General features: G+C 46.9%; 1 protein-coding gene across 7 annotated transcripts in view; it reads right to left on the reverse strand.

Annotated features, from left to right (window-relative positions):
- Positions 1-12,916, reverse strand: part of hectd1 (HECT domain containing 1) — a 36,326-nt gene that overhangs the window by 19,336 nt on the left and 4,074 nt on the right. For all 7 annotated transcript variants that reach the window (XM_080012969.1, XM_080012971.1, XM_080012968.1 and 4 more), the window contains exons 3-13: positions 6,800-6,949; positions 6,042-6,276; positions 4,332-4,559; positions 3,647-3,925; positions 2,898-3,168; positions 2,523-2,599; positions 2,298-2,396; positions 2,093-2,207; positions 1,480-1,654; positions 860-998; positions 544-714 (exon numbers count right to left, since the gene is read on the reverse strand). In XM_080012969.1, the coding sequence (XP_079869095.1) occupies positions 544-714; positions 860-998; positions 1,480-1,654; positions 2,093-2,207; positions 2,298-2,396; positions 2,523-2,599; positions 2,898-3,168; positions 3,647-3,925; positions 4,332-4,559; positions 6,042-6,276; positions 6,800-6,939 (1,929 nt within the window). In that variant the 5' untranslated portion in view covers positions 6,940-6,949. The remainder of the gene's footprint in view (positions 1-543; positions 715-859; positions 999-1,479; positions 1,655-2,092; positions 2,208-2,297; positions 2,397-2,522; positions 2,600-2,897; positions 3,169-3,646; positions 3,926-4,331; positions 4,560-6,041; positions 6,277-6,799; positions 6,950-12,916) is intronic.

Here is a 12,916-nt window from a genome sequence, read left to right on the forward strand (position 1 = left end):
AAAGAACACAAGGCTCCATGTCTTTGTTCTGGCTTTCAAAGAAGCCGTTGTAATCGGAGGACAATTTGATACGGCCATTGGGGGAGTTTAAAGGATACCATGACGATAAAAGTTTTAAATTAAACCAAACTGCGTGCTCCAGCTGACCCACCCTGACACCCCCCGTGGAAAACTTTGTACACACCACCGTTGATCTGCAGTGGAGGGTCCCGCAGGGAGGGTCCGTTAGCGCCCCGGTGGACCAGGCCTTAGAAACACACCCAATGAGGACGTCTCTTACCATCAATAAAGCAGTTTGGAGAAACTTTTTCCAAACGTTCCAGACGTTCATCTTTGGCTTTAAGAACAGCCAGAAAATAAGAGTCTAATGTCAGCTGTTAAATTCCATCTTTTGACAGGTAAAATGGCTTCACACGTCAGAGAGAAAAAGAAAAGGGCAGGTGTCTTATTCTTTCAGGACGGGAAGGTTTAGCTACAGAGCACTTAGTTTCTCTGTAGTTGGTCGTACATAAAGAGATGAAATCCAGGTCACCCCCTCTCTACCTTCTCAGGCTTGGCGTCCTCCTCGTTCTCCTCGTCGGCAGCGGGTCCAGCCAGGGTGGAGACCTTGTTGATGACTCCCAGCCGAGCCAGCTGGTCCAGGAACAGTTCTCCTCCCTTCTCCACCAGGTCTGTGATGATCTGCAGGGCCAACAGGTGGCCGTCGTCATCGTCCTGGAGGAGGGGGTGGGGGGAGACAGACTGTTTGAGAGGGCGACAGGGAGGGCTGTGTGTATGAACTGCATTTGACGTTTAGGATAAGACTTCCTGGCAAAAAAAAAGTGCAAATTTCACAAACAAAATACAATTTGTGCTTCACCTCCTGGTCCAGCACGGTGGCAGTGATCTCCACCAGGACGGTCGACAGGTTGTGACCCGTCTCACTGTCACACACCTCCCGCAGCAGCACCTCGCTGCTGTAGTGGACCATCTTCCTGATCAGAGCCAGGCTGGCCTTCCTACACACACACACACACACACACACACACACACACACACACACACACACACACACACACACACACACACACACACACACACACACACACACACACACACACACTATTGAATGTGACTGATTTACACTGAATTCTCCGTTGCAGTTCTCTTGGGAAACACACTTTGCATTATTCCGCCCAAATAAATCATTTTGAAAATTAAGTGTTCCAGTGTCTGTGTGTGTTACCGTATGGAGGGCAGCATGTTGTGTGTGTTACAGTTAGTGTGTGTGTGTGTGTGTGTGTGTGTGTGTGTGTGTGTTACCGTATGGAGGGCAGCATGGTGTATGTAACAGTGTGTGTGTGTGTGTGTGTGTGTGTGTGTGTTACTGTATGGAGGGCAGCATGTTGTGTGTTACAGTGTGTGTGTGTGTGTTACCGTATGGAGGGCAGCATGTTGTGTGTTACAGTGTGTGTGTGTGTGTGTGTGTGTGTGTGTTACCGTATGGAGGGCAGCATGGTCTGCTGGAAGGTTTGGGCAAACACCGGCAGCAGCCTCCTCAGGTACAGAGGAGCCATCTCTGGGTCTCCTTTAGGCTCACTGCCCTCCTCCTCATCCTTGCTCACATCCTTCTTCTTCTTATCATCTCCCTTGTTCACAGGACACATCCAGTCCCCTGCAATACACACACGACATTGTGAAACACACCGAGATCCTGAAACACATCCAGTACACTGAAACACACCAGACATCCTGAATGAAAAATGAACGAATCCCTGAATGAAACAAAACTCCCAGTGAGCCTCAGTTCACCGTTCCCACCGGCGGTGCTAAAGCAACCATAAAAAAGCCCTTGAAGGTATCTAGTTCTCGGGGGCCCTCCCCAGGTTCTAGTTCCCCTCACGGAGTCCACACCAGCGTTCGGTGCGAAAACGTGTCATGCGAATCCATGTTGACTTTGTGTAGATAGACGTGTATGTATGGGTCTTATCTCATTTTAATTTGTAGACTGCAATGTTTCTGCTGCTCTAATGCCTGAATTTGCCTCGAGGGAACAATAAAGTGAAATCTTATTATTTACAGTAGAGTACAGTAGTATTTGGATAGTACTGACCAGGGGACTGCAGGATGGCCACTACCTCGCTGTGTCCCCGCTCTCTGGCTTTGTCCAGCGGAGTCTTCCCGTCCTCGTCCCTCAGGTCGGGGTTTGCTCCGTGACGCAGCAGAGTCTGCACACGCACGCACAAGCACACACAGGTTATAGCCTAATAGCATGACCTCTGACCTCAGAGTTCCGTGATAAGAGACGGATGCATTACCTTGGCGACCTGTGGGCGCCCAAAACAGGCAGCGTAGTGCAGAGACGACGACCTCTGACCTCTATTGACGTCGGCACCTCGCTCACACAGGAACTCAACCTGGGACACACACATTCAAGCACAAATGCACACAGAAACACACGTGTAGATTTTCTCCATTAATCCCAGGGTCGATGAACAATGCTGTTTAACCAGTTCATTACTGTACAGCAGTGTGTGTGTTACCATTTCCTGTGTTCCAAAAGCTGAGGCCCAGTTGAGCAGCGTCTGTCCAACATCGTCCATAAAGTTTACCTCAAACGCTGCAACACAACACAGTCCATTACAAGAGAAGCTTACTTCCTGTGTCCTAGAGGCCTACTTCCTGTATCCAACTAGCCTGCACCCTGGTCCCCACAGGCCCATCCCCTGGTCCTCACGGGCCCATCCCCTGGTCCTCACGGGCCCACCCCCTGGTCCTCACGGGCCCACCCCCTGGTCCTCACGGGCCCACCCCCTGGTCCTCACGGGCCCACCCCCTGGTCCTCACGGGCCCACCCCCTGGTCCTCACGGGCCCACCCCCTGGTCCTCACGGGCCTACCTTCTACCATCAGACCCACCTCCTGTGTCTATGGCGTCTATGAGGGCGTCTGTGTCCTTGCTGCGGATGCAGTCTATCAGCTGCCGGTGGGACCGCTCCCCGGAGCTGTCCAGCCTTCTCAGGCCCGGGATCCGACCCGTCGTCCCTGCGGTGGACTTGGGCAGAGCCTTGCGACCCTCAAACAGCAGCACCAGCAGTAGGTCCACCAGACGCATGGTGTCCAGGACACAGCGCTCGTCTCCTCCCAGGGCGGACTGCATGGAGTCCGGCAGTGCTGATCGCAACAAGTCCTGGAGGAAGGAGCGAGAAAGGGAAAGGAGAGCCCAGAGAGAAAGAGAGAGTTGCTATTAGAGCTGTCATTAGGGCTGGATTAAAATAGCAAGATACTTCTATACAATTCAATTTCATCATTTGAATCTTGAATTAGAAATCAATAATTTGAAAATTCAATTGCCACCCACCCATTGGGTTCACTAGTTACTAGCTGGCAGTGCTACTAGTTTGCATACTGCTACTTCATGTAAACTGGTGTAGATGAATGCGTACATATGTGTTGTTTTTCATCTCATTTGAATTGACATATTACGCAATGTTTTTGCTACTGTAACGCCTTAGAAATGTATTTATTCATTCATTCATTATTTATTTATTCATTCAAAAAGTCTTATCTTACTTTAGCACACCCCCCCCCCCCCTAGAGAGGAGGGGCCCTTACAATACTGTTCCTAGTAACTTAATTTGCTGTAGTTTGTAACCTAGGATTCTTACATGGGTGACCAGCGGAGACCCCCGGCACAGCGTGGACAGGAGGCTGACGATGGTCGACACCTGGTTGCTTAGTTTGGAGTCTGCTGGGGGAGGGGCACCGGTGGAGGTGCGGCCCGGTTTGCAAGAGGAGGCGGAGCCTGTGGCCGCACCGCCCGCTGCCGCCATGCGGGACAGCAGCTCCTCCGTCAGGCCGTGCTTAGCGAGAGGGGCGGGGTCCACACCTCGGCGCGTGAAGCGGTCGGCCAGTGAGGCGAAGCAGCGCAGCGCTCCGTCTGACACCTGCAGGACGACACAAGTATTACATCATCACCTGGACACAAGTATCACAACATCCCCTGGTCACAGGTATGACATCATCGCCGGGTCACTATGCCAATGTCTCAATAACTAAACAGAATGTGAATCAGCCTGGAGCCTTGAATGGAATTAAGAATGTTGTTTTCTATGGCCCAAGTGATGAGTCAAGATGTTTCTGAAAAAATGTGGCGAGTTCTTACATAATGTGTTCCCTCTGTAGCGTATACGTGGTGAACACATTATACGATATAAATATATTATTTATAACGCAATACATCAAATCACACAGATACTGATAATGCAGTGATACAGTATTAAGACAACAGCACCTACAGTAGATTATCAGACAGACCCGCAGACAGCTGATCAGACAGACAGGCAGACAGACCTGGTGGTCCTCATGCTTCAGCAGGCTGGACAGCGACTCTACGCAGGTCTCCAGGGAGGCGTCCTGCGGCTCCATCTTGCTGCAGAGCCGGGACACCACGGCCATGGCCGAGTGCAGCGTGTCCTTGTGGACCAGGTGTCCACTGTCCCTGATGAAGGTCAGGACGCAGTTGAGCCCCCCAGCCTCGAACACCGCCCCCGACTCCCTGGTGCAGATCAACTCCAACACCTGGGGAGGAGCAGAGGATCAATGAACTCATACTGATCAATAAACTGTTAGCTCCTATTTGCATGAATTATTGTGATTTCCGTATTCCAGCGCTGCAGTGACCAGTCCGCCACAGTGGAACCCCATGGGTTTGATCAGACACACTGGAATTCTTTCAAACCCAGGACTCTGGCTTTCTAAAAGCATGCGACTGCAGTTGCCCCAATAAAAAGACAAAATTCTAAAAGTTCCCTGATGTAACGTTTGAGTTGTGTTCCAAAGAAACACTGTCCTGTATGTGATTCACCAAATCCAGCAGAACACACACAAAGAGCTTTTAAAACCTGATCAAAGAGCAGATTAAGCTGCTCAGTCACGCTCTGAAACACACAACTGGATTCTGCAACAAGGTCCAGCAGGAGTTCTCGTTCCCTGTTCCTAAATTAAGAAACATTAACACTCACAAGGTAGGGGAAATAAGTGAGAGACGAAGACAAAGTGTGTCAAGTCATGCGAGGTTGATTTAAACTCTATGCTGCTCCAGGCTGTGGTCACATGACGTGGTTATAAGAAGATACCTGTCTGTCTGTCCGTCCTTCGATTATCTCCACAACCGTTTATTTGACCTACTTCACACTTAGCGGGTGCATCGCTGGGGACCCATGGACGTGCGGTGTCCAATTTGGACACACGGCACGCCTTAATAAACAAAATGCGTCTTCTGGGCTCTGATTGCACCAGGGCTCCAGGCTCTGCCACTGAGTCACAAAGAGTGTTTTTCCCCGGTGGATGACTTTAACCGGCAGTTTCATCCTCCACTGCCTTACATTTTGTTAAACGGTGCCATTAAAAAGTCTTCAATTTTTAATGGGCATGCACTAGTTAGACTTAAAAAAAAAAAATAATAATAATATATATATATATATATATATTAAAAAAAAGGATAAAGTGTCACCATTTGGACTGAAACGTTTCTATCCACTTGAAACAGCGGAGGGCATCGGTTTGGGGCAACAAACCCTCACGTGGTTCATTCTCATGAAACCACCATAAAACGTCCCAAATTAATTGAAATACACATTCACAGAGAATGTGTTTGAATATGAAAGTACACAACGCTGACTATATGGCCCACTTGGTTAACTATGACATTATTATAGAGTTTTTTTTCTGTGCTCCTCTTATCAAAGAAATCACCGTAAGGGTCCAGACAATTAAAGATGCTGTTACGGTAAAGAATGCACTTTAGTTTAGCTTAGCGTAAAATGGCGCAACACATGACACAAAAATCGATCACTACATTCCCTTGCTACTCTTTCTATTGTCATATTTAAAGGTAATTATAAATATAACTAATGCTTCTTTACAAAATGTGAGAGACTACATTGTTACAGTTATGGAGGATACATTAGCGTAACAATGTCTCTTTGCACAGATGCGTAATCTGGGCCATGTTTTCTGGTGGTTTCTTGAGAATGACCCAGGTGATCCAGCCAGCCGTACCTTGACGCACTGCTCCGCCAGGTCACGGCTCGTCCTGTTGTTCAGCTCCACCACCACCAGGCGGTTGCACAGCGCCTTGATGGCTCCGTCCACTCCGACAATCCTCCTGGTGCACTCGGCCGACACGTCCAGGTAGTAGGTGATGGCCCGGGCCGTCACCTCCAGCACATTGTCCGGGGCGCTCTCGTCCAGAAAGATCTTACAAAGCGCCGGGAGGAAGGTACGGGGCGGGCAGCTGGGGGCGGAGCCACAGGGTCAACACACTATATATACACTGTATACTATGCACCCCAGGGGTCCTCCCAGAGGCTCCAAGGGTCCCCAGAAAAATGATTTATAGTTAAACTTCACCTTTCACTGCACCATTGTCCAGTAATGCCTGTTTGGATCCTAGTTTCACTGTTATCTCTCTGACTAGAGTTTGGACACTAAATCAGATCTAATCAATAAAAAGAGACAAAATCTGATCAAACGGAAGAAACTGGGGATCCTGGAAGGTCAAGAACCACAAACTCTGACATGCTACTCCTACATAAACAGACAGATGGCGACCGTTGTTTTGGGTTTAGACACGATGTGAGGGGCGTTCTGAGCTTTCCCGCTCAATCTCCGTAGGAATTACAGATGGTTTCCACCTCGACTTCCTGCCCATGAAGACACTGATGGTCTGGATTCAAACTGGACGGCGCTGATGGGTCCGAGCGGACTACAGGGAAGGGTGTGTCCGTGCATGTGTGGCGCGAGCAGCTGGAACTCACGTCTCGAAGCAGCGGTCGACGTTGTCAGACATGAGCAGCAGCATGCAGAGCTGCTCCAGAGCGATGAGCTGCATGTCCCGCTCGTCGCCCTGCCCCATCTGGAGCCACTCCAGCAGGGTGTCGGGGTCCACGTCCGCCATGCTGGCTGGCCTAAACACACAGGTAACAAATGTTTTTGGTACAGGGCAGTAGTAAGTCGGTAGAAACAGGGTAGGTTAACTACACGCTTCTATGAGTTGTCTTTCCAGCAGCTAAGTGTGAGATACAGTAAGTAGGAAGGTAAATAATGAGGTTCGGTGGTAGCTAGTCTGGTTTATGCTTCTGCGTAGCTCCTCGTAAACGTTTCTGTGGAGCCACGCAACCCAGGGGGTTCTCAGAAACCGTAGGTTAATCTCAACAATGCGTCAAACAACTGATTCGTTGATTTTTTTTCTGTACTTTTATTGTCAAAGAAAAACATTACCATAATGCGTCTGGAGAACAAAAGATGATGTTGTGGTAAAGAACACACTTTAGCTTAGCTTAAAATGGCGGAACACACAATGACGCAAAATGTATCACTACTTTCCTTCACTACTCTTCCAAATGTCATTTTTTTAATTAATAAAAAGGGGGAACCCTGATGGCACATGGATAGAGGAGGTGGAGAGGAGTAGCCGTTTTTTTTTAAATAAACGGAGGTAAACCCGCGAGAAAGACGCCATTGATGCCTTTTCCATTGCCAGGAAAAATACAGTTTGTTTTTTTTCCCTTGGTGTGTCACATTTCGATGTCACGAACACGGTGGAAAAAGGGTGTGTCGGGGTTCCAGTGTAATTAAGAAAAAAAAAAGGAGCGGAGACGGCAACTTAAACCAACAACAACATAAAACTGTAAAATTGGGGGGGGGGGGGGGGTGACAGAACAAACAAAAAAAGAAAACAGCTCATCATCCAGAGAGACCCAGGTCCCTTTGTTCCGACAAAAGAATCGGATCGTTTGTGAACGATTCAACACTACAGTAGAGGCGTGAAGTACACGGAGTATCCATGCCCACATCCGAAGGACCGGTACGTACAAGGGGCGCTGCCGGTGTGCGCGGTTCAGAGACGGGCTTGAGGCGGTGCTGGAGCGACTCGGAGCCCGGTGGGGAGCGGGGGGATCCTCCACTGTGCTGCCTACGGAGCGACCCCCACACTCACATTTCATGGTCCCCGTGCAGGTAAAAAAAAAGTCAATAAGTTCTGATTTTGATATTGGATTCTAAATGTGATATGAAATGATGGAATGACAAACGGATACTCCTGTCTATTAACACGCCAACGTCTGGACCTTCAATGTGTGTCGCATCGCGCATGTAAAGGTTCCAAACGTAGTGGTTCAAACCGGGTGTCGTGTTTGCATCAGAGCCGGAGCCGATAAAACCTGTGTCTATTACAGGGTCATTTGACCCGGGTGGTACCTTTCCCACTTATGACAGTGGTTAGTGGCTGTTACCGAGTTTTTGGCGCAGTGGGAAAGGGGAATTAGGGAGAGATCGCTAGGAAGCCGACACACTCGTTATTACTTTATCCTAAAAGTTAGAAGGTGCCTGTCCACTTCCTGTAGTCCACAGGAAGTCCTGCCTACGGGGTCTCTGAGGAAGGAAATCACTACTTGGTGGAAGTTCCAACTGCGAGCCAGCGGCGTGAGGGGCGGGGCTGAGAAATGTAAACAGATGTTCCACAACGGGTTGTTTCAGTGTCTGTAGCTTTAGTTGTGATTGAGCAGCCAGGCCCCTAGTTCTGAGCCAATGGGGTTTGAGCACGAGTTCCAAGTTCTGTGAGTCAATGGGCTTTGAACTTTACTCTGGGTTCTGTTTTATTTACGGTGTAAACTCTCCGTGATTTCATTTATCAGTTCACTGAAATCTGTTTCTGAACAAATATGAGGCAAAAATAATCAATCCAGTTGCTGAATCCTCATCATATTAGATGTAAAAGTCCTCATTTAAAATTTAGCTCCCACTTCGGTTTCCGTGCATCAAGCTTGTAAGACACGGACACCGCATTGGGACTTTTGCACACGGGGACAACATTGGAAAATAAAATAATGTAAAATGAATAAATCCATCCACAATAAAAGACAGTGTTTTTATTGATTTTGTTTGGAGAAAGGCCCAGCGGGTGGGATGGAGCAGATGACCATATAAGGAAATCCGTGACCAGCTCACGTCAGCTGGTGCCGAGAGGAGAAAAAAAACCTTTGGAGACGGAGCGTCCAGAGCGGTCGCAATCCTGAGCGTTTTGTTCAGACACTACTTTGTCATTAGTTCACCTCATTAGTTGACACTTTGGCCACGTCTGATATGAACATCCCATAATGTAACGCTATATACAGATGTGGTCAAACTTGTCGGTACCCATACAGCTCATTGAAACAATGCTTCATTCCTGAAATTAAAAGCAATTTTCTCATGTATACCTGCATACCTTTGATATGTCAGAGTAAACCAAAGAAACTGTGAAAAGAGATCAATAACTGCGAAAGAGATCAATTATATTCTAAAAGGGCCTGGACAGATTTGTTGATACCCTTGGACAAAAGAAATAACCCACAATTCTCTCTGAAATCACTTAAGACTCAAAAGTAATTGTCATCTATCATTGTTTATTCCACATTTAATAGAAATCAGACTTTTCTTTTTCATTCAACAGAATATTTTACATAATAAAACAAATTAAAATGGCCTGGACAAAAATGATGGGACCCTTAACCTAATATTTTGTTGCACAACCTGTAGAGGCAACCACTGCAATCAAGTGACTTGTGCACCTGTCAACAGGTAGTTTGGCCCACTCTTCCTGCACAAACTGCTCCAGCTGTTTCAGGTTTGAAGGGTGCCTTCTCCAGACTGCATGTTTCAGCTCTTCCCATAGCTGTTCCATAGGATTCAGATCAGGGCTCATAGAAGGCCACTTCAGAATAGTCACATTTTTTCTTGGTGCTTTTAGCTGTGTGTTTTGGGTCATTATCCTGTTGGAGGACCCATAACCTGCGACTCAAGAGCTTTCTGACACTGGGCAGTACGTTTGGCTCCAGAATGCCTTGATAGTCTTGAGATTTCATTGTGCCCTGCACAGATTCAAGGCACCCCGTGCCAGACGCAGCAAAGCAGCCCCAAAACATAACCGAGCCTCCTCAATGTTTCACAGTAGGTATGGTGTTCTTTTCTTTCAAAGCTTAATTTTTTCGTCTGTGAGCATGAGCTGATGTGTCTTGCCAAAAAGCTCCAGTTTTGAGTCGTCTGTCCAAAGGACATTCTCCCAGAAGCGTTGTGGCTTGTCAATATGCATTGTAGAAAATTCCAGTTTGGCTTTTTTATGTTTTTCTTTCAAATGTGGAGTCCTCCTGGGTCTTCTTCCATGGAGCCCCCTGTCACTCAAAAAGCGACGGATGGTGCGATCAGACACTGATGTACCTTGACCTTAAAGTTGAGCTTGTACCTCTTTGGAAGTTGTCCTTGGCTCTTTTTCTACCATTCACACTATCCTGCTGTTCAATCTGGGGTCGATTTTCCTCTTGCGACCGCGTCCAGGGAGGTTACAGTCAGATGGACCTTTAACTTCTTTATAATATTGGCAACTGCAGTCACAGGAACATCAAGCTGCTTGGAGATGCTCTTATAGCCTTTACCTTTAACCTGCTTGTCTATCATTTTCTTTCTGATCTCCTCAGACAACTCTCTCCTTTGCTTTCTCTGGTTCATGTTCAGTGTGGTGCACGATGACACCAAACAGCAGAGTGACTACTTTCCTCCATTTTAATAGGCTGAATGACTGATTATAAGATTGAAGACATGCATGATACCAATCAAATAAAACAGTCAGTATGAAACATCACGATAATCCAATTTTTTGGATTATCGTGATAAGGGTTAAGGGTTACCAACAAATCTGTCCAGGCCATTGTAGAATATAATTGATCTCTTTAGCACTAATTGATCTCTTTTTACAGTTTCTTTGCTTTACTCTGACAGACCAAAGGCCTGCGGATATACATGAGGAAATTGTTTTTAATTTCATCACTTTTCAGGAGGAGTGAAGCATTGTTTCAATGTGCTGTAAGGGTACCAACACATTTGTCCACGTCTGTAGATGACAGAAAATAAGGAAAATCATAATAGGTGCCCTTTAAACATTTTGGCTAAAGGTCTACCGAGTGTGCAGTTTTGTTCAATTGTGTAATCCTCGCTGACCAAGTGGGCGGTGGCAGAGTTCCTGTTTTCCCTAATTACCGGCTTTTGACCGGGAAAATCTGTTGAAGTCCGACGTATTTAAATCTCTGCGGCCATCATGTCCGGTGAAAATTATTCTCTCCAAGCACAATTTAGATTAGTTGTGGGTAATTAAAACAACAACGATAATTATCATATTTTTTTACTTGATGTGGAAATTAAAGACTCGATCATTTCCAAAAGAAGTTCCGCGGATCTGTTCATTTCCGCGTTGTGCAAGTTGCAACAGAAAGCCAATCAATTTGGATGATCCAAGGCTGACCTTTCAACTCTGACCAATCACGTTTCTGGATATAGAAATAAGCCCCGCCCCCTCGTAGCCACACACGGAGCAGAGACAGGACTCTGAGGAGGAGCAGAAAGATGATGTCGTTGGGACACGTTCATCCATAGTTTGGTGTTTTTTTGGATATTTAAGTTCAGACGGTAAATATTCAAAATATTCATTGTGTAAAACACGTCGACGTGACGTCCCGACGAAGACGGACAACACCACAAACTTTATATTTTATTTAGACCTACTTGTCATATTTATTTTGTTTTTGATTTAATCCAAGTTTTATTGAAGTGAAATCAAAATTAAAACAGCTGCACTGTTTACTTATTGTTCACGAACGGAAATGATTTGATTTCAGGTAGTAATATTCATTATATTTATTTATTTATTTTTAAAACTGCGTTAAGACGGGACTTCTTTACTTTTGAATATTCAACATAAAATATAAATCTACATGCCTCGATGATGTCCCTCTCTATGTAACCTGATCATCATATGTTTTGAAGCTCAATAAACACAGATAATATTTTACCAGAAATCTCACGTTTTTGTCTGGGAAACTGTTTCACCCAGGACACATGGGGCGGCACCAAGTTGTTTTTACGGGAACTCTGGTTGGATGACTTGAGTTGACCTCTACTTTGGAAGTGGGACAACAGTCTTTTCAATCAGTTGGGCTTGGCCAGCAGAACCTTGCCCTGAGTACAGGAGGCAGCCAATGATGAAATTCCTGCCAGGAAATCTTCTCCAGAGCAAACAAACCATGAAAACCAATCAATATACTTGAACACGTCAGCGTCCCAAACATTGGTATAAATACTGCAGACTACTTCACATCGTCAAACCTTTCTGATAGACATATTTCGCTTTCATTCGATCTTCCTTTCGACGGAAATATTTCCAACCATGGGGAACACTTGTCCGGCGTCAGACATCTCCCACCTGGCCTCTGTCGCTCGCAACATCTGTCCTTTCCCAGAGTACACCATGAACCCTAACTTTCGACTCCCGAACGCCGGGACCCGAGAGAGACTCGATGAATTCCACAAGTCAACGTTGCTTGACCAGTTACATACCCCTGACCAACGCCTGGCCTTCAACGGGGAACTGGCCAAGATATTCGGTAAAGAAGGGAAAGTCACCAACGGCAGGATCGCGGTCGTGGCCGTGTCCCTGGCTGTGCTGTTTGACACCCTGGCAAGACAAGCGAAGGGGCAGCCGGTGCCCAACACAGGGTCCATCCCGGGTCTGTTTTGTGACGAAGGCGACGACCCCCACCCCTTCATCCCGGTGATCAGCGATTTCTTGAGGCAAGTGCCACACGTCACCAACAATCCTACCAGAATGCAGAGCCTGCTGAAAACCTACTACACGAGACTTCTGACAATCAAAAGCAGCCTTCCCTACCGACCGGGTATGGTCGTGTCGGACACATGGTGCCTAAACTACATGCTGGGACACCTCTATACAGAAAACATGGCTTCTCTCCTCGACGAACTCGGTGGCAGCAGCGTGGTCGACGAGATCAAAGCGTCTGTGGCCGAAACGAATATAGACGCCATAAAAGAAAGGGAACCTGAATACT

This window comes from Zeus faber (assembly GCF_960531495.2).
Source record: "Zeus faber genome assembly, chromosome: 13".
Lineage (NCBI taxonomy): Eukaryota > Metazoa > Chordata > Actinopteri > Zeiformes > Zeidae > Zeus > Zeus faber.